The 19,609-nt window shown below is 59.6% G+C and overlaps 3 protein-coding genes across 6 annotated transcripts in view; 2 read left to right on the top strand and 1 right to left on the bottom strand.

The window, feature by feature from the left end:
* Window positions 1–224: 224 nt before the first annotated feature.
* On the top strand, window positions 225–2,634 carry S100A1 (S100 calcium binding protein A1). Its single transcript, XM_054396971.1, has 3 exons — window positions 225–283; window positions 2,093–2,241; window positions 2,362–2,634. The coding sequence occupies exons 2-3, from the start codon at window positions 2,101–2,103 to the stop codon at window positions 2,503–2,505; spliced, it is 285 nt and encodes a 94-aa protein (XP_054252946.1). The 5' UTR covers window positions 225–283; window positions 2,093–2,100; the 3' UTR covers window positions 2,506–2,634.
* A 1,060-nt stretch (window positions 2,635–3,694) lies between these two features.
* CHTOP (chromatin target of PRMT1) lies at window positions 3,695–11,765 on the top strand. Of its 4 annotated transcripts, none has more exons than XM_054397030.1 (6): window positions 3,695–3,761; window positions 4,925–5,006; window positions 6,791–6,944; window positions 8,920–9,103; window positions 9,200–9,337; window positions 10,587–11,765. In XM_054397030.1, exons 2-6 carry the CDS (start codon window positions 4,942–4,944, stop codon window positions 10,784–10,786), a joined length of 741 nt encoding a protein of 246 aa, XP_054253005.1. In that variant the 5' UTR covers window positions 3,695–3,761; window positions 4,925–4,941; the 3' UTR covers window positions 10,787–11,765. The 4 variants fall into 4 exon arrangements, with proteins under 4 accessions (XP_054253005.1, XP_054253004.1, XP_054253008.1 ...); XM_054397029.1 differs by having other exon boundaries at window positions 8,917–9,103; XM_054397033.1 differs by lacking the exon at window positions 3,695–3,761 and having other exon boundaries at window positions 4,972–5,006; window positions 6,626–6,944; window positions 8,917–9,103.
* A 6,564-nt stretch (window positions 11,766–18,329) lies between these two features.
* The window catches only part of LOC128978918 (mothers against decapentaplegic homolog 4-like), a 5,965-nt gene continuing 4,685 nt past the window's right edge, over window positions 18,330–19,609 (bottom strand). Inside the window, exons 12-13 of the mRNA XM_054396954.1 lie at window positions 19,040–19,429; window positions 18,330–18,443 (exon numbers count right to left, since the gene is read on the bottom strand). Of these exons, the coding sequence (XP_054252929.1) occupies window positions 18,330–18,443; window positions 19,040–19,429 (504 nt within the window). The remainder of the gene's footprint in view (window positions 18,444–19,039; window positions 19,430–19,609) is intronic.

Raw genomic sequence — 19,609 nt, 5'->3', positions numbered from 1 at the left:
GAGAGTAGGGGCAGAGCCAGAGCAGCCTGGCACAGCCAGGTGGTTGGACATGCCAGCCATGCCAGTGCCCAGGGCATGGTGACCCCAGCTCTGTGCCCGCTGCAGGAACTGGAGCTGGGTTATTTTTAAGCTTAGGACCATCAGGCAATGCCTGCTCCTGTCATGGGCAGCTGCTGCCCAACTGCACTTTCCCGGAAGGGGTGGCCAGATCCTGCCTGCTGCCACCAAGCCACACTGGGCACAGGGGCTCTGCTGCCACCAGCCACTGTGCGGACACCACCAAGTGAGTGCCACCGGGGTCCCTTCCCATGTTCCCCTGTCCTCAGGCTCTGGATCCAGCCCCAGGTCTCCCTTCCTGCCCAACATCTAAAATGGGTTCAGAGTCCCCACCTCTCTCTGGAACCTCTGCAGCTGCCTCACCTGCCCAGGCACAGGACAGGGGTTTGATCCTCCAAGACCCTGCCCATCACTCCAAATCCTCCAGCCCCCCCAGCACGGAGCAGAGTTGTTGGGTGGTCTCACAGGGTTGGGGAAGACCAGGTTGGTTTGGGGGTCCCCAGGCCGCGGCATTTCCCAGCTATGGGGAGAGCAAGGGATGGAAGCAGGGAGCAGGATGTGATTAGCCCCAAACTGCCGCGGGAGTCCAGGATAAGGAGTCCAGGATAGGGAGTCCAGGATAAGGAGTTCGGGATAAGGAGTCCGGGATAAGGAGTTCGGCACCTCCCGGCCCCTGCGAAAAGCCACAGCTCGGGGCCGGCAGCCCCCCTGCACCGGGGGGTCCCCAAAAGCAGGGTCAACGCTGCTGCCTGGCTGAGTCTGGGGTCGTGGTGCCGGTGCCGGTACCGGGCAGGCGGCGGTGGGCGCCGCCCGGCGCTGTCCCGGCCACGCAGCTGCGGAGCCGTAAGCGGAGCTGCGGCCGGGCTCGGCTTTATCAGCGGCTGCGGTGCCAGCTCCGGGTCCGGTTTCGCGGCCGAGCCGTTGCTGCAGCAACCCCCGGGCCGCGGCTGTGGAGCCTTTAGAATGGGACAGAGGCTTCTCTGTCTACAGGGCAGCGGCGGGCCCCGGGGGGCCGGGGCTCAGTCACCCGATAGCCCCCCGCCGGCTCCCCCCGGCCTCGGCTGGCTCCCGTTGCGGGGCCGCGGACACCGGATACCCCGCGGCTTATCGGCCCCGGGAGGAGCAGGGCTGCGGCCGGACCGGGAGCGGCTCCGGCACGGCACCGTGGTGCTGACAGATGGGGGATGCCGGCGGGCGCCGGGCGGGTGACGCCGCGGGGTCAGACCCCGGGCGCCGGTGGTGCCACGGCCGCGAATGGAGCCAGCGCCTGGCACGGGATGCAGCCCACAGCTGGCTGCAGGGTAAAGCCGGTGTAGAGCCCCACTGCCCACCCCACACATCCCCATACCCCCCACAGTAAGCCCCAGGCCCACAGTGGGACCAGCCCCAGCCATGGTGGGGGACAAGAAGCAACGCTCCAGGTTTAACAGAGATGCCCCCAAAATTACTCTGGGCATCGCTGCCCACCACCACCCCCAGTAAGCATCAGTGGGGCTGGAGATGCTCCTCAGCATCAGTGGGGCTGGAGATACTCCTCAGCATCCCCCAGGGCTGGTGTGAGGTGAGCAGAGCAATGAGGAGCTGTGGTTTCAGGCTCCCCACATCGTGGCCCCCGCGGAGGTGGCACAGAGTGGCCTGTCGGTGCCAGCCCGGCTGTCCAGCCCCGGTATCGGATCCTCCCGGAGGGAGGGGGCTTGGAGCTTATTTAACGTCCCCGGCTGGCCCAGCCTGGCACACTGGAGCAGCGGGCGGCACGGTGGGGAGCTCAGGTGAGCGTGAGGGTCTGGCCAGGGCACAGGTGCCTGGTGAGGGGGCAAGTGGCTGGGGACCCCCTCCTACAGCAGCACCCTGGGGTGCAGTGGGGGCCTTGAGACCCCCACAGCCTCACTGACAGCTCTCTGCCCAGGGCCAAGTGTTTGGTGGAGGTCATGGCATGGACAGGGCAGGGGGTGGCTGCGATTTGGGGGCTGCCCCTTGTGGTAAGGGGGGGCTGGCAACCTTCCCTGCCCGGTAAGGCAGCAGCTGCCTCCCGCAGCCGGAGCCATGGCATCGCAGCTGGAAGGAGCCATGGAGACCCTCATCAACGTCTTCCACCACTACTCGGGCAAAGAGGGGGACAAGTACAAGCTGAGCAAGAAGGAGCTGAAGGAGCTGCTGCAGAGCGAGCTGGGCTGCTTCCTGGAGGTAAGGATCTGCCACGGTGGGGGGCAGCAGCTGGGGGGCTCCCCCTCTGTACGCTGCACCAGCAGCATCCCGGTGAGCTGCACAGCCCCGAGGCTCACCCTGGCACCCCCCTCCTCACAGACCCAGAAGGACGCAGGTGCCGTGGAGAAGATCATGCAGGACCTGGACGAGAACGGCGACGGGGAGGTGGACTTCCAGGAGTACGTGGTCATGGTGGCTGCCCTCACCGTGGCCTGCAACACCTTCTTCTGGGAAAATGCCTGACCCAGGCTGGTCCCCACCCCCAGCAGCCAGCTATGGCGCCCCCAAAACGCAGAGCCCCCCTGCCACCCCCTCAGCTCACCCTCTGCTCCCCAGCACACCCAGGGGGTCCCACTGGGATCCAGCTCCACAATAAAGGCACTGACCCAGCCAGAGTCGTGTTGTCAGCTCCTTTCTTTCCTGCCCTGTCCCCCTGTCGTGTTCCCAGGAACAGCAGGGAGTCCTTCCCCTCCCCAGCCACTAGGTCATTGGGAAAAGCCGCCCTGGGTCATCCCAAGTGCCTGGAGACGTCCCCATCCCCACCCTGTCCTGGCTCCAGCATCGCACCCTGTGCCCCACCCTGCCCCAGGGGCTGGCATCGGCCCCGAATCAGACCAGGGCACAGCGCGGCGGAGGCAGGCAACCCCGGCCTGCAGCGGGGTCTTGGCGTGCAGGGCACGGAGGGCGGCGTGAGGCATGGGGGTCCAAGGGGGGCACCCACGGGCCGGGACTCGCTGACAGTCCTGCCAGAAGCGCGGGCACCGCGCCCCGTGGGGCTGGAGGAACCGGTTCTTATCTCCCGCAGCGGGACTCCAGCCAACAGCCCCCGCGCTGAGGCTGGGCCCGGCTTGGCCCCGTGTAAGGCCACCAGCGCCATCATCTGCCGGGGCTGGGGCCGATCCCGGTGATCCCCAACCACCCCATTCCGGCTGCGCGCGACGCGGGGATGCCCCGGCAGAGAGCGGGGACGCAGCGGGAACAACCAGACCACAGGCCCAGCTAGGACTGGAGACCCTATATGGCCTCTTTCGGCCTAAGACACTCCAGCCCTTCCGGGATCGTGCCCCGCAGCAAGACTCAGGCGCCCGCCCGCTCCTAATCGCGGAGCAAAAACCGGCGACCGGCTCCCGCTGGCCCCCAGCCAAACCGCAGCGGGCGCGGTGTCACCGCCCACTTTCGGACCCACCGCCCCCAGGCCCGCCCAGTCCGTCCTGGATCACCAATGGGCGGGGGTGGGCCCTTAAGTGACAGCTACACGGCCCAATGTCAAGGGGCGTGGTGCAGCGGGGAGCTCTGCGCCGGAGCGGGACCGCCGCCATTTTGGCCTGCACGGCGCGGACGGTGGGAGGAGGGAGGGAGCTTGTGGGTGCTGCCGCCGCCGCCATTTTGTCGCGGTCGTTTGAGCGCGGCGGGAGCGGGCGGAGGGCGCCGGAGATAGCTCCGTACCCCGCGCCAGCCGCCAGCCCGCCCCACCGGAGACCTGGCGACCGTCTGCTTCGGTGAGTAGCCGTTAGCCGTGGTTGGGAGGCGCGGTGTAGAGGGCGGCCGGGAAAGCCATTCTGGAGGCTGCGGGGGCCCCTCGGGTGGCCGTGGGGTCGATATTAGTCCGTTTGGGGTGTGCGGTATTGGGTCGTGCCGCGACTTCGTGCACGCAGGGGCGGATTTTCCTTCCCTCCCGTCTCATAGATTTTGGACATGGCTGGCTCGACGCCCCCGGCCAGGCCTCATCTTCGTGCCCGTTCTCGGCCGGTGGTGTCCGGGCTGGCACCGCGCTGCGTGGCAGGGTTGTGGAGCGGGGATTTCTTTGCGGCTATTGCTGAGGCAAGACGGTTTTAAAAGCATTTTTAATGCTAAAAAACCGTGGTGCGGCTGCCTGTTGGCTCAGGTTCTATCTGCTGGGCTGCTAAATCGCTGTAAAGGAAGCATTTAGTTCAGGGTATTTGGAGCGTGAGTGCTGTTCGGCGGTCACCTAAGCATCAAATCGGATACAGAAATGAGAGGAATCGATCCGCATGGTCACTGGGGTTGAGCTTGGCGCATTTCGGTCTTGTTCATCACTGCCGAAGCACTCGGGCGTGAGCTGTGCTCCGAAGGTCGGCAACAGCTGTGTTTAAATCCCTCCCAAGGCATGCGGCCGGCTCCAGTGTTAGGCATCGAGGCTGCGGGGGGTGAGAAACAGCCTCAGGAGCTGCTGCTGTAGGCTGCTCCTGCCCAGGTAGGGACAGCCCTGAAGGGAGGATGGACCTTGGATATTTTTCTGGTGTGTGGGGGCTTGTGTTAAGTAATCTTGGCGTTCTGTTGCCGGGTCTGCTTAAAACAGACTGTGGGCTCCATCTTGCTGATAGGAAACGCTTGGGCAATGTGGCAGTGCCATTAGATGCTTCTGAACAGGACGTTTGGGTCCTCTCTTGGCTGCTGGTGTGGTTTTGCTGGCCACGGTGAAATTTTTCACTTTCTAGAAAGGCTGAAGGACGACTTGACACAACTTGCTGGTTTGTTATTTCTGTATTATGGCAGTGTCTAGAAAAATGCACGACCGAAATAGCTGTGAGCTGCCCTCTTCTTGATTCCTTGCACCAAAGGAGCCAGAATGGAGGATTTTAGCCTTCAGCTGAGGGAGGTCTGGGTGCACTTTGTGAAATCTGCTTCTTGTGTCTTGCAGATTCTCTTGATCTGAAGATGGCTGCACAGTCAGCACCGAAGGTTGTGCTAAAGAGCACCACCAAGATGTCTCTGAACGAGCGGTGAGGAAGCCAACAGCAGCTTCAGAGCTCATAAGAATTTTTTTTTTTAATTTTTTTATTTTTTTCCACTTTAATTAGCACTCTCTGGTGTCTAAATAAAACCCAGCGTGGTTTCTGCCCTCTTTTAACCTCACTAAAGCGAGCAGGTGGCCACACACCTCTGTCTTAAACCACAGACAAAGGTGGTGCTGCAGGTTAAAAGGGCAAAGATTTGGGGAGAGCTTTCTCCCTGGCAGTTAACACTAAACCACTCGACACATAAATCTGGTGGGCTGTGGTATCCCGAGAGAGAGCCAGAAACCTGACACCTTCCCTGTCTCTTGCACACGTTGTGCCGTGGCCGCGGGGCCAGCCGCGCGTTCCCGGGCTGCGGCGGCTCTGCTGCTTCGTCCGAGGCAGACCCAGGGGCACTGTGGTCTGGCCTGTAAGAGGCATGCAGCAGGCCCTCAGACGAGCCCAAAGGCCCTGTAATGATGCTGTGGGCCTTGTAAGAGGCAAATGCTTGGCTTCATACCCATCTTTCTCTCCTCCCTTTCTCTGTGTCCCTCCTGGCTGAGTGTTCTCTGTCCTCCCGTGCTGCTGTGACGCTGGTGGTGATGCTGTGCTTGTGTCCCACTTCCTTACTAACCACTCCTGGGTTAGCTGAGTTGGGGTTGTTGGAACAGGGATAAGGGGAGCAGAGTCTGCTCCAGCCAGTGCTCCAGTGAGTCATGGAATTGCTTTGGTTGGAAAAGACCTTTAAGATCATGGAGTCCAACCCTGACCCCAGCACTGCCAGGGTACCACCAAACCATGACCCTCAGCACCACATCTCCACAGCTTGGAAACCCCTCCAGGGATGGGAACTCCACCACTTCTCTGGGCACCCTGGGCCAGGCCTGGACAACCCTCAAAGGGCAGAAATTGTTCTTCATGGCCAACTTAAACCTCCCCTGGGGCAACTTGAGGCCATTTCCTTCTCCTGTACCTTGGGAGAAGAGTTCAACCCTCACCTGGCTCCAGCCTCCTTTCAGGGAGTTGTAGAGAGTCAGAAGGTCTCCCCCCAGCCTCCTCTCCTCCCAGATGCAGCCTGAAGCTGTTGGTGCTCAGGGTGAGGTGCAGGGAACCCCACACTGGCCTCTTCCACTCGGGTGAGTCCACTGCAGTTTGTGTAGCTCCCAGGGAACAGCAGGAAGCTGATGAGGCTCTGCTGAGTGGGTTTAATGTGGTGCTGGATCTTCTGCTCCTCTGTAGCTGTTGGACAGAAGATTTTTGTGCACCAAAGGAGTTGGCAGGTGAAAATATGTTAGGAGTTTGGTGGTGGCATTTCTTGGGCACCAGGCCTGTGGTGCACCAGAGGCAGGCTGTCCTGCCCCCAGGGCACTATCTCCTAGAAAGCTGCCTCCTGGCATGGAGCTCTGAACCCTTTTTCTCAGATGTTTGGGGTTAATTTGATTTTTTTTTTTTTTTTTTTTTGCAGTCAGATTTCAGGTTGCTTCTTGTTCTCTGTGATGCCCTCTCCCATCTGTCACAACCATCTCTGCTTACTGCTTGTTTTCCATCCCTTCTGCCATTTCTCAGTAACCTGAAGCTTTTGTCACTCCTGAATTAATGATCCAACATCATTTCTGAGTTTCCAGTTCTTGCACACTTGTGGAAAACAAGGAATAATCCCATAGGACCTGCCCTAAGTACCACTGCTTGCATAAGGTTCCTGGGATCTGGAGATCCAGTCTTGAGAACATGAAATGCCGGTAATGTGTAATAAAGCTGTACTGAAACCCCCATTTTATTCGACCTTGAAGCTTCACTAACATGCTGAAGAACAAACAGCCGATGCCAGTCAACATTCGAGCCACCATGCAGCAGCAGCAGCAGCTGGCCAGTGCCAGAAACAGAAGACTGGCCCAGCAGATGGAGAACAGACCTTCTGTGCAGGCTGCTCTCAAGCTCAAGCAGGTGAGAGCGTGGCGAGCGCTGAGCCGGGGGCTGGGCCCCACCCGGGGGCTCCTCAGGATAGAGAACCACAGAGCTGTTGGGTTGGTGAAGCCCTCTAAGGATCCAGCCCTTGGATCATCTTCATGGCCTCATGTGGACCTGCTCCATGTCTCCAGTGCCTACATATGGTTGGTCCCATCCCCAGCTCCTCCCTCTCTTGCTGCATTCCCCTGGCAGCCTCTGGCTGCAAGGAGCAGGAGGAACAAATCCATTTTTTACTGGAATTCAGGCCAAGGCTCAGGGCCTCTGCTGCATTCTCTTTACAGAGTCTTTGCTGCTCACACTGCAGCCCTGAGCACTGTGGGGTGTCCCTCAGCTCTCCTGTGAGAGCAGCAGAGCTCAGCAGCCATGCTTGGGGTTGGTTTGTCTGCAACATTCCAGCTACTTCTCCATGACTCTGGGCTTGCAGGAGGCTTTCCCAAGTTCTGACTGTGTGGCTGATGACATGGGGTCGAAACCAAGAGCTGGGGCGTGGCAGCTCCCCTAGGATCACACCTGGGGTGAAGGCCCTGGAAGCTTCCTGAGCTGTTCTCCAGAGCTCTGGAATGTTTAAAGTTTAAACCTGCCCCAAGACAAGAATGCAGCAGATCTTGAGGAGCTCTTGGGGCTGTGGTGCCATCTGGGCCCTGCAGAGCTGGCAACAAAAGCTCTGCAAACAGGGCTGAATTATCTTCTGCCTGAAAACAGAGGAGTTAGGACTTGGACAAGTGGTGAGGGAAGCTGCACTGAGAGCAGGGAGCTCTGCCTGCTGATTGGGGGTGCCACAGGAGCAGGGAGGAAGGAGCCTTGGCTTGGCTCTTGGACTGGTTTGGCTTTGTGCTGCCCATAGGTGTGGTACCAGGGGCTGCTGACATGGAGTGTTCTATGGAAGGGCCTCGTAAGGGTGTTTGGAAGTCTGCTCTGTGTTGAGTTGCTCTTAAGGTTGCTCTGGAAGTTGTTTCTGGGTTTCAGGGCAGGCCTCACCCTGCTCTGTTTCTAACACAAAAACATTTTGCCTGCCTGGCTCTGGCTCTAGCTCCTGAGAGGCTGGAGCAGGCGAGGCTGCTGCCACTGTCTGACCCTTCCTGGCAAGTGAGAACCAGCTGGATCTGGAAGGTGCCTTCTCCTTTCTGCCAGGGAGAGGAGAGGCTGCAGAGCTTGTGGCTGCTGAGTGAGTGATGATCTGAGCTGTAGGTCTGCAGCAGAGGCTGATTCCAGAGGAACCAACTCAGCTGCCCACAGGCTTGGGGCAAGCAGACAAGGAAGGACTTCAGCCCTTAGAACCAATAATAAAATGCAGCCTTTATGGTTGCTGCTGCCTCTCTGCCTGCAAAAGCTGCTCTTTGGACACCAGACTGGGCCCAGTGTGTGCTCATGATGCCGGGATGCAGCTGGTGATCAGCTGCTGCTGCAGCAGCAGTGCAGCCACCCCTGCAGTGGCAGGCTGCTGCCTTCCCTGGCTGTTGTGATCTGCTGGGATGGGGCAGGAGGCCACTGGGAATGATGATGGCCACAGCCTGAGGCCACACAGCTGTCACCAGCTCTGCAGGGATGGGTGAGGGGAGGTGAAGAGGGAAAGGTAGGTCAGGAGGGGGTGGGTGAGGCTGCTGCCATGACAGGGCAGTGCTTGCTTTCCTTGGCCTGGCCTGGCACCTTCCAGCACAGGGGATGAGGGAGCTGCCTGCTTTGGTTTGGGCTGAGCTAAAGCTGGAGAAGCAGCTCCCAAAGCTGCCAGCTCCCTGTGCAGGCAGGGCCAGGAAAGGTCTCTGGCATCTGTGCCGCCTCCACAAACCCTCCTGGAGCAGATTCCCTTTGAAGCTGTGTCCTGCGGAGAGCCCAGGGGCCTCTGGGGAAAGCACCAAGGCAGGAGCTTGGATGTGCTGGGTGGTGGCAGTGGCCTTGCAGAGCCCAGATGGCTGCATGACTCTCTGCTCTCTCAACCCCTTCCTTCCAGAAGAGCTTGAAGCAGCGCCTCGGGAAGAGCAACATCCAGGCACGGCTGGGCCGGCCCGCGGGGGCCCTGGTGCGCGGAGCCATGGGGGGCAGGGGCCTGCCCATGGTGCAGAGAGGCCTGCCCCGAGGAGCCATGCGTGGAGCCCGGGGGGCCAGAGCTCTGCTGAGAGGAGGACTCCCACTCAGAGGTCAGTGTCCCGGCCAGCTGCTTGCTTTGACATCTTCCTGTCAGCGTGACTTGGTCTGAAAACTGATTCCTGGTGCGTTCCCTCTGTGTGCTGAAGGTCAGAGCCTGCTGCGTGGAGGACGAGGCTTGTCCCCGAGGATGGGCCTGAGGAGAGGTGGCCTCCGAGGACGTGGTGGCCCTGGAAGAGGTGGCCTGGGCAGAGGAGCCATGGGCCGTGGAGGGCTCGGTGGCAGAGGTTAGTGTGCACAAGCTTCAGGAGTGACAGCTGCTGAGGAATGGGTGAGGCTTGGTTCCTCCTGTGCACGACAGTCCCTGCAGTCCCCAGGGGCAGCCCCAGCCACAGCAGGCTGCTCAGAGCAGCTGCTCTCTGGAGCCTTCTCTCCTCCAGGCTGAACTCTTCCCAACTCTCCCATCCTGGCCTCACAGCAGAGGGCTTCCAGCCCTACCAGCATTGCTGTGGCCTTCTCTGGCCCTGCTCCAGCAGGTTGCGCTCTGAAGCAAGGAGTGGGGAGCAAAAGTGGCCAGAGGAGAGAGCCCACAGCCTGGAAAGGGCCCAGAGATTCCAGGGCTGGAATTGATTCAAGTCCTGGCTCCAGGAACTCTGTTTTCCACCACAGCAGCAGTGGTGGGTGAGAGGAAATGCAGGAGACAGCTGTTGGGTGGGTTGGGGGGGTGTCAGTGTCTCATCCAGATGGTTTGAGCAGAACACCAGCAAGGGGGCTCTGGTGGGGGCTTGGGCTTCAGCTCTGTGCCATGGCCTGAGGCACAGGAGCTCACAGGGCTCCTGGGGAGCTGACTCCTGAAGCAGGCTCAGGAGCTCACAGCAGTCTGGAGCCCTGGCAGCATGGAGCAGGAAAAGTTGTCATGGGATCCTGGAAATGTTTGGGTTGGAAAAAGCTTTATAGAGTCGAGTCCAGCCCTGAAGGTGCTGCAGCCACAGCCAGCAGCAACCCATGGCCCTCAGCACCACAGCTCCAGGGCTTGCAAACCCCTACAGGCATGGGGACTCCACCACTGCCCTGAGCCAGGCCTGGACAGCCCTCAAGGGGCAGAAATTGTTGCTTATGGCCAACCTAAGCCTCCCTTGGAGCATCTTGAGGCCCCTTCCTTCTCCTGTTCCTTGGCAGAAGAGCCCAACCCCACCTGGTTCCAGCCTCCTTGCAGGGAGCCGTAGAGACCCAGAAGGTTTTCCCTTGGCCACCTGTTGTCCAGGTTGGACACTTGCAGGTCCCTCCTCAGAACCTGTGCCTGTCATGGGTGGGGGTGACCAAAAGGAGTGCAGGATCTCAGGGCTGAGGAAAGGGAAGGTGGGGGGAAGGGAAGAGGAGCAGCGAGATGGAAGCTGGAGCAGTGAGTAGCCCTTGGCTGTGGATCAAACACCAGCCTGAGGAGCTGCCTGGTGGAGGTGCTGCCCATGTCTGCTGTGCCAGCTGCAGCACCCCTGGCAGGGCCCAGTGCCCCTAACCCCCTCTTGTCTCCCCAAGGGCGTGGCATGGCTGGCCGGGGCCGAGGCTTCGGAGGGCGCGGCAGAGGCCGGGGCAGAGGCAGGGGCTCGGCACGGCCTGCCCTGACCAAGGAGCAGCTGGACAACCAGCTGGATGCCTACATGTCCAAGACCAAAGGGCACCTGGACGCCGAGCTGGATGCTTACATGGCTCAGACAGACCCAGAGAGCAACGACTGAGGCTGGAGGCGCCAGAGACTTGTGGCTGAGCCGAGGGTGTGGCAGCGCTGCCCAGAAGCTACAAACACAGCCCCCAGAGGGACCCGCAGGGACCGGGCACAGCCCTGGCCTACCACACCCGGCCTGTAGTCTGTTGCTCCCGAGTTTTGATACTCTCTGTCCTAAGAAACCCTTTTTTGGATTGTTTTTTATAGCTTTTTTTTGTTGTCCCCCACATCCTCCCAGGTGACAAAGCCACTGCAGTGACCCTGACCTCTGCCTCCAGCAAAGTGCTCCTTGGTGCTGGGGTCACCCAGCTCTGTGCCTCTCCAGCTCAGGGGGTGTGTTTGGGGGGTCAGCTGTGTCCCCAAGTGTCACCAGTGGGGTTGAGCTCATGGCCTGGGGTTCTCTGTAACCTATCCTGAGGCCAAAAGCCTCCCAGCAGCCCGGCCAGGTTTCTGGTGTCACTCTGGCCACCCAACCCACCTTATTTGCACCAAACCTTCTGTCTCCCACCCAAGCATCCTCCTCTGCTGGTGGCCAGAGTTCAGGCCAAGCTCTTACAGCTTGCTGGTTGTCTTTTTTTTTTTTCAGTTGTTTGGTTTTTGTTTTGGGTAGTTTTTTTTTTTTTAGTTACTTTCGTTGTTTTTAGATAAAAGTTTGGCTTCCTTTAGCATTGCTGGAGCAGATGGCACCGGTGGTTTGTGTGCTGCAAGAGAAGTGTTTATTTAAAGCAAGCAGGAACGTGGAGCTAGAGCCATGGCACCGACAGCCTGCTGAAACTCTCTCCTTTTCACCCAACATGGGGTCCAGAGCTCATCGTTTTCTGTCACTGTCACCAAACTCCTGTCCTGTGGGGCAGACCCTGCAGCCCCCTCCTGCTGCCAGGTCAGCTCTGGCCTCCCCCTCCTGGTTTTTTAAGTTCAACCATTCTGTGACTGTTCCAGTTTCAATGGAATCTTGTATTTCTGGTTTGTTGTAACAAAGGAGAAACAATGATAAAAACGAGCTGGGCTCAGCGTGCTTTGTTGGCTTTTAACCTCAAAATCTGCATTTTCAAGGCATTTCACCCTGCTCTGTACAAAGTCTGAGGGTGCAGGGTCTGCAGCCCCATCCCTGCCACCAGCTCCTCCCTCTTTCTCTGGGCAGCACCGCTGGAAGGTCCTCGGAGGGGAGAAAAGGAGATTTGGGGAAGAAAAGAGGATTTTTCGGGACAAATGAGATCCCATGGGGCGGGAAGCGGCCGCGGCCTCGGCCCCGGCTCGGGCGGGCGCCAGAGGAATGGATCCGTCTGGGCTCAGACCGGCGGCCCGCCTCCTCTATGAAAGCGCGGCTCCCATTGGCTGGCGCAGCGACCGCGGCTTGTGACGCTGCCTGCTATTGGCTGCGATGCGCCAGCCTCTCACGCGCTCGGGCTTCGCCTTTTGTTATTGTAGTGAACAAGTGGCGGCGGGAGCGGGCGGGGACGGCAGCGCCGCGGACAGCCGGCGAGATGCGGCGGCAGCCGGGCTCCGAGTGAGCAGGCGGCGGCGGAGGTGAGTAGCCAGCCCGGCCCCGGTGCATGCCCCCAGCGAGCCCCACTCGTGTCCCCATTTCGGAGCCCTGCACCCAGCCCTTCGCCTCTCCTTTCCCCACTCGTGTCCCCTTTCTGCTGTCCCCAGTTGTGTCCCCTCCTCCCTGTGCCCAGCCTCTGGCCCCTCTCTGCCCACCCAACCTTCCCTGCCCGCAGCCCCTCGCTCTTAGCGTACCTTTCCCCATTCAACCGGGGGAATGGGTGGGACAGAGCTGGGCAGGGGGCACACGGACCCCCCACCCGCCTCGCCAGCCCACCTCCCCGCTTTCCTCCCACCGGGAACCCCAAACCCAGCTCCAGCGGTGCCCCAAAGAGGGGCACAACAGCGTTTCCCTGTGGGCAGCCCGAGGACAGAGGCTTGCCCCTGCCCCACGAAGCCCCAGGAGCGGGGATGCGCTGGGGACTGTCCGCTGGCACTGGCGTTTCCAGGACATCCCTCCCGCGTCCTTCCCCGAGCCCCTCGGCTGCACCCCATGAGTCAAGGATCAAATCTGGGGAGCGTTCTCCCGTCCCAGCCACGGGAGCAGCAGCGAAGTCTCCACCCAGGCACCCGTCGGTCCCTTTGTCCCCGCCCTTGGGATTATCTGGGAGCAAAGTTAGTGGCCCTGGAGCCGAGGAGATTAAACCGGAGACTCTGTCCGGCAACTGGGTGCCCCCAGTCCATTCTGCTCATCCCCCTCCTGAGCTGGGGGGCAGGGATGGCTCCGGCTTTGGGGCTCACCAGTGAGGGGTTTCTGTGGAGTGAGAAGGGGAGAGCTCAGTGCCAGCCCCACGCTGCCCTGACAGGTTGGCGAGAAGCCCCCAGCCACATCCCCGCGAGGGACAAAAGACTCCAGAGAAATGTCACTTCCCATCTGGGACCTCCTTGCTCCTCTGCCTCTCCCACACTGGGGCAGGAGGACCTCTTGGGTCTGCTGGTGGGGTTGGCACTGCTCATTAGTGTTGTTTGTCTTTGGGTGTTGGTGGTTACTCATTGGTATTGGGGGGGGGTAGCCCTGGGGGGGGTTATTTTTTTTGTGGGGGTGGGGGGGGGGGGTGGAGGGTGGATGGTGGGTGGTGGGGGTGTGTGGGGTGTTTGGTGGTGTGGGTGTTGTGTTTGTTGTGGGGTTGTTGTGGGTTGTGTGGGGGGGGGGGGTGGTGGGGTGGGGGGTGGGGGGGGGGGGGGGGGGGGGGGGGGGGGGGGGGTGGGGTGGGGGGGGGGTGGGGGGGGGGGGGGTGGGGGGGGGGGTGGGGTGTTGGGGGTGGGGGGTGTGGGGTGGGGGTGGGGGGGGTGGTGGGGGGGGGTGTGGTGGGGGTGGGGTGGTGGGTGTGGGTGGGTGGTGGGGTGGGTGTGTGGGGTGGGGGGGTGGGTGGTGGGTTGGGGTGGGGGGGGGGGTGGTGGGGTGGGGTTGTGGGTGGGGGTGTGGTGGGGGGTGGTTGGGGTGGGTGTTGGTGGGGGTGTGTTGTGGTGTGGGGTGTGGTGGGTGGTGTGGGGTGTTGGGGTGGGGGTGTGGTGTGTGGGTGGGTGTGGTGGGGTGTGTGGGTGGTGTTTTGGGTGTGGTGGGTGTGGTGGGTGTGGTGTTGGTGGGTTGGTGGGGTGGTGTGGGTGGGTGGTGGTGTTTGGGGTGTGGGTGTGGTGGGGGGGTGGGGTGGTGTGGGGGGTGGTGTTGGGGTGTTGGGGTGGTGGTGGGTTGTGTGGTGGTGGTGTTGGGGTGGTGGGTGGTGTGTTGGGGGGGTTGGGTGGGGGGGGTGGTGGGTGTGGGGGGTGGGTGGGTGTGTGGGGGTGGTGGGTTGGGTGGGGGTGGTTGGGGTGGGGTGGTGGGGGGGGGTGGTGTGGGGTTGGGGGGGTGGGTGGGGTGGGGGGTGGGGTGGTGGGGGGTGTGGGGGGTGGGGGTTGGTGGTGTGGGGGGGGGTGTGGTGGGGGTGGTGGGGGTTGGGGTGGGTGGGGGTGGGTGTGGGGGGGGGGTGGGGGGGTGGGTGGTGGTGGGGGGGTGGGTGGGGGTGGGGGTGGGGGGGGGGTGGGGGGTGGGGTGGGGGGTGGGGGGGTGGGGTGGTGGGGGTGGGGGTGGGGGGGGTGGGGTGGGTGGGGGGGGGGGGGGTGGGTGGGGTGGGGTGGGGGGGGGGTGTGGGGGGGGTGTGGTGGGGGGGGGTGGGGGGGGGTGGTGGTGTGGGGGGGGGTGGGTGGGGGGGGGGGGGGGGTGGGGGTGGGGTGGTGGGGTTGTGGTGTGGGTGGTGGGGGGTTGGTGGTGGGGGGTGGGTGTGGGGGGTGGTTGGTGGTGTTGGTTGTGTGGGGGTGGGGTGGGGGTGGGGGGGGTTGGGGGGGGTGGTTGGTGGTGGGGTGGTTGGGGTGGTGGGGTGGGGGGGGTGTTGTGGGGGGTGGGTGTGGGGGTGGTTGGTGGGTTTGTGGTGTGGTGGGTGTTGTGGGTTGTGGGGGGGGTGGTGTTGTGGTTGGGGGGGGGTGGTGTGGGTGGGGGGTGGGTTGGGGTGGTGGGGGTGGGGGGTGGGTGTGGGGTGGTGTGGGGTGTTGGTTGTGTGGGTGGTGGGGTGGGTGGTTGTGGGGTGGGTTGTGGGTGGTGTTGTTTGGGTGGTGGTGTGGGGTGTGGTGTGGGTGTTGGGGGTTGTTTTGTGGGGTGGTGTGGGTGTGGTGGTGTTGGGGTTGGGGTGTGTTTGGTGTTGTGTGGTGTGTTGTGTTGGTTGTTGTTGGGTGTTGGGGTGGGGTTTGTGTGGGTGGTTGGGTTGTGTGGTTGTTGTTTGGTGTGGTTGTGTTTTGGGTGTTTGTGTTGGGGTGTTGGTGGTGTTTGTGGTTTTGTTTGTTTGGGTGGTTGTTTGTGGGTTTGTGTGGTTGGTGGGTGGTTTGTTGGTTTGTTGTTGTTGTGTTTGTTGTGGTTTTGTTTGTGTTGTGGTGTTTGTTGTGGTGTGTTTGGGTGGTGGTTGTTGATTTGTGTTGTTTGGGTGTGTGGTGTTGGGTGTGTTTGGTGTGGTTTGGTGGGTGTTTGGTTGTGGGTTGTTGTTTTGGTGTGTTTTGTTGTTGGTTGGGGTTGTTTGTTTGTGGTTTGGTGTGGGTTGTTGTTTTGGTGTGGTGGTTTGTGTGTTTTGTTGGTTTTTGTGGTTTGGTGGGTGGTGTTGGTTTTGTGTTTGTTTTTTTTGGTTTGTTTGTGTTGTTTGTTTGTTGTGTTTTTGGTTTTTGTTGTGTTTTGTTTGTTTGTTGTGGTTTTGTTGTTTTGTTGTTGGTTTGTTTTGTGTTTTTTTTTGTTTTGTGTTGTGTTGTTTGTGTTGTTTTGTTGTTGTTTGTTTTTTGTTGTTTTTTGTTTTGTTTGTGTTTTGTTGTTGTGTTGTGTTTTTTGTGTTTTGTTGTTTTTTGGTTTTGTTGTTTTTTTTTGTGTTGTTTTGTTGTTTTTGTTGTTTTTGTTTTTGGTTTTTTTTGTTGTTTTGTTTGTTTGTTTTGTTGTTGTGTTTTTGGTGTTTGGTTTTTTGTTTGTTTGGTTGTTTTGTTTTTTTGTTGTGTTTTGTTTGTTTGTTTTTTGTGTGTTTTGTTGTGGTTGTTTGTGTTGTTTTGGTTGTTTGTTTGTTTTTTGTTTTGTTGTTGGTTTTGTTTGTTTGTTGTTTTTGTGTGTTGTGGTGTTTTGTTTTTTGGTGTGGGTTGTGTTGGGTGGGTTTGGTGTGTTTGTTTGGTTGGGGTGGTTGGGTTTGGGTTGTTGGTGTGTTGTTGTGGGGGTGGTGTGGGTGGGGTGTGGGGGTGTTTGTTGTTGTTGTTGGGGTGGTGGTGTGGGGGGGGTTGGGTGGGGGGTTGTGGGGGGGGGGGTGGGGGGGGTGTGGGGTGTTGGGGTTGGGGGGTGGGGTGTGGGTGGGGTGGGTGTGGTTGTGGGGGGGGGGTGGGGTGGGTGGTGGGGGTGGTGGTGGGTTGTGGGGGGGTTTTTGTTTTGTTTTTTGGGGGGTGTTGTTTGTTGGTGGTGGTTGGTGGGTTGGTCTTGGTGTGGTTGGGGGTGTTTGGTTGTGGTGCTGTTGCTTGTTGTTGTATGGCTTTGTGTTTTGGTTGTTTTTTTTTGTCTCGTTGGTTTTTCTTGGGGGTCTGTGCTGGTTTTTGCCTATTTTGGCATTTCGTGTGTGTGGTTGGGGGCTGTGCTTGGTTGGGTGTGTGGGGTGGGTTTTCGTTGGGGCTTTGGTTGCTTTTGTGCTTTTTGGGGGGGGGTGGTGGGTGCGGGAGGTTTTGTGTGGTTGCCTTTTTTTCTTTGCTGTTTTTTGTTCGTGGGTGGGGTGGGGGGGGGGGGGGGCGGTTTGTTGTTTTGGGGGGTTTTTTTTGGGGGGTTGTTTGGTGGCTGCTGGGGGGTGAGGGGCTGGGGGGGGGGGGTGGGTGGTGCTTTGTGTTGTCTTGCATGGTCCTGCTGTGTTTGCTTCTGCTTGGGTGTCTCTTCTGGCTTCTGTTCTTTTGCAGAGCTGTCTGCTTGGGGGGTTGGTGTGCTGTTGCAGGCGCCCTGGGTGTGGGGCCGGCTGGGTTCGTGCCTAGCTGCAGCGTTGGCGGGGGGGCTGGCGGGGCTGTGGGTTTGTGGATTTTGCTGTTTTTGCTTGCTTTTTGGTGCTTTGTGGTGTCTTTTTTTTGCTTACGTTGCCTTTTTTACTTTGCAACCTTGTTTCCGCGGTTTCTTTTTTGCTTTGTCCTGGTGCTGTCCTGCTTTCTTGTTTTTCTTTGCTGCCCTTTCTGTATCATTTGCGTGCTTCTGCTTTGCTTCTTTTTTTGTTGCGGGTTGGGGGTGTTGCGTTTGTTGTGGTTTGTGGGGGGATGCGGGCCTGCTTTTTTAGGTTGGGGGGGGGGTGGTGCTGCTGTTATTTTTGCATTGCTTTGGTTGGGGTGGGCGTTGGGTGGGGTCGTTGCCCTGTTGCTGGTGGGTATTGGTTTTGTGGGGTTTGGGTATTGTGGGTTGGCTGCTTTTGTGTGGCTGTTCTGCTGGGGGTGCTGTGTTTTTTGGCTTTTTTTTTCCTATGCTTTGCTCAATTTTGCGGTGTTGGTCAGCTGGGTGCTTTTTGGCTTGGGTCTGGTGGCCTTGTGCTGGGTTGCGGCTTCTACTGCGTGGCTAAGGGGCGCGCAGTGGGGGGTTGCTTGCTGCTTGGGGGTGCTCCTTGTGCCTTGCTTTATTGGTTGCTACCTGGTGTGGGTGTGTTTGGGGGGATGGCTCCGGTGGCTTGGGTCTGCTTGCGTTGTCTCCTTTTTGGGTAGTCTGGGTGCCTGCCTGGTTTGCCTGGGGCTATGGTGCTCTTGGCACCCTTGCTCCTTGGGCGCTGATGGGTGTGACTCTTTTTGCTTTGTGTTTGTCTTTTTGCCTGTTGTGCGGCTGTGGGCTGCTTTTGTTTGTTGCTTCCTTTTTGTGGGTTCCTTGGCTTGGTTGCTGTGCTTGTATATGCTGCTGGGTAGCTTTTTTGCTCTGGTTTCTGTGGAGGTAGTATCCCTGTGGCTGTGCGTCCTTCCTGCTTGTTCCTTTTTGGCTCTTCTGCTGGTGGGGGGGGGTTTGGTGCTTTGGGGCCCGGTGCCTTGCTCTGTGGGTGGGCTGTTGCGGTGGGGGTTGCTGCTTGTGGCCCTTTTCTTTGGGTCCGCTGCACGGGGATCTGCTGTCCTGCTTCCTGCTCTGCTAGCTGATTGCTGCTTATGGGTTGCCTGCTCGTTTTCTTAGGGGGGGATGTTGCTATGCTTGTTTTTGCTTTGCTGCTTCTGTGCTGCGGCTTTGGTGACTTGGGGTTTGCGGTGTTTGCTGCACTTGCGCCTGTGCTTTTGGGCTTCCTGCTAGCTTTTTGTTTTGTAGGGGTGGCTGCTGATTCTGGCTTTTGGGGTTTTTTGTTGCTGCCTCTGCTCCTGCTTTGCTCTGCTCATTTGGGTTCTGCTGTTGGCTGGTTTAGTTGCCCTTTGTTGCTTTTATTTTTGCTTGCTCCTGCTGCTTGTTTGGGGCCGTGCTGCTGCTTTCTCTTCTGTGCTGGTTTGCTGCTTTTTCTTGCTTTCCTATATTGCTTGTGTCTGCTCTTTGCTTATTGCTTGCTTTTGGCTTCCTTCTCCTGCCTTGCCTTTGTGTGGCTGCTTTCTTCATTGCTGGTCCTGTCTGGGCCCAGCTTGTCTTTGCTTGTGCTGTGTGCTCCGTTGGGCTGTGGCGTTTTTTTTTGCCTCTGTGCTGTTGGCCTGTGTGTGCTTGTGCTTGCTTTTTACGGTTGGGGGGGGGTGCACTGCTTTGGGGGTCTGGCTTCTGGGGGGGTTTGCGGTTCCTGATGCTGTATGGTGTTGGCTGGTTGTTGATATTGCGCTGCTGGCCTTGCCTGGGTATGCTTGGGCGGGGAGTGCTGGTGGGGGGGCTTTTCTTTCCTGCCTGGTGTCCCTTGCCTCTTGTCGGCTTTGGTCTTTGTGGCGCGTGGTGCTTGGGGGGGTCTTGCTGCTCTGCTCGGGGTTTTTTTTGGGGGGGAGGGGGGGGGGGGGTGGGTGGCTGCTGCTGGGGGGTGCTTTTTTTTTTTCTTTGGGCTCTCTCTTGGGGTCTTCGCATGTGTGCGGATGCTGTCCTGCTTGCTGTTTGCTGTCGTGGTCTGTTGGGCATGGGCTGGGGGGTGGGTGCTGCTGGCTGTGTTGGTGGTGCTGGGGGGGTCGGTAGGCTGCTAGGGGTGTATGGGCTGCTTCGTGGATGGCTGTGGGAGTGCGCTGGGGGGTGCTCCGTTGGTCCTTTTTTTGGCCTTGCTCCTCTCTGCTGACTTACTGCTGTTTTTTGTTGTCCTGGGTGCGCCTTTCTTGCCTCTTTTGTGTGGCGTGGGCCCGTGGCTTGAGCCGTGGCTTGGGTGCTGTTTCTGTTTGGTTGGGGCTGTTTCTTTGTGTGGGCTTGGTCCTGCTTTGCAGTGTGCTTGGGGCTAGTGTCTCCTTGGGGCTCTGTATTCTTGTGCTGCCTTCTTTTTGTGGGGCTGGGCTTCGGCTTTTTATTGGTGTTGCGCCTTCTGCGGTCAGCTGCCTTTTTCTTGTTTGTTGGGTTGTGCTTGGGGGGTCGCTGGTCGGGGGCGCTGTGCCTATGGCTGGCTGGGTGCTCTTCCTTGGTTTGGCGTCTGGTGCTGCCTTCTGCGGGCTGGGTCCTGCTTTTTGGGGTGGGGTGCTTTTTCTGCGCGGATTTGGGGTTGGGGTGGCTGGGGGGCTGTGGTTGGGTGCTGGGGGGCGGGGGGTGCTGGGTGTAAGCTTTCTTCGCCCTGGGTTGGCTGGAAGTTGGCTGGGGGGGGGTGCTGGTGGGGGTGTAGTGGGGTCTCTGCTGGGGGGGGGGGGGGGGGGTGGGGCAGGAGGTCCC

The sequence above is a fragment of the Indicator indicator genome, chromosome 40 (genome assembly GCF_027791375.1).
Source record: "Indicator indicator isolate 239-I01 chromosome 40, UM_Iind_1.1, whole genome shotgun sequence".
Lineage (NCBI taxonomy): Eukaryota > Metazoa > Chordata > Aves > Piciformes > Indicatoridae > Indicator > Indicator indicator.
Note: the sequence above shows the minus strand (reverse complement) of the source record. Positions and strands in the feature narration are given on the sequence as shown.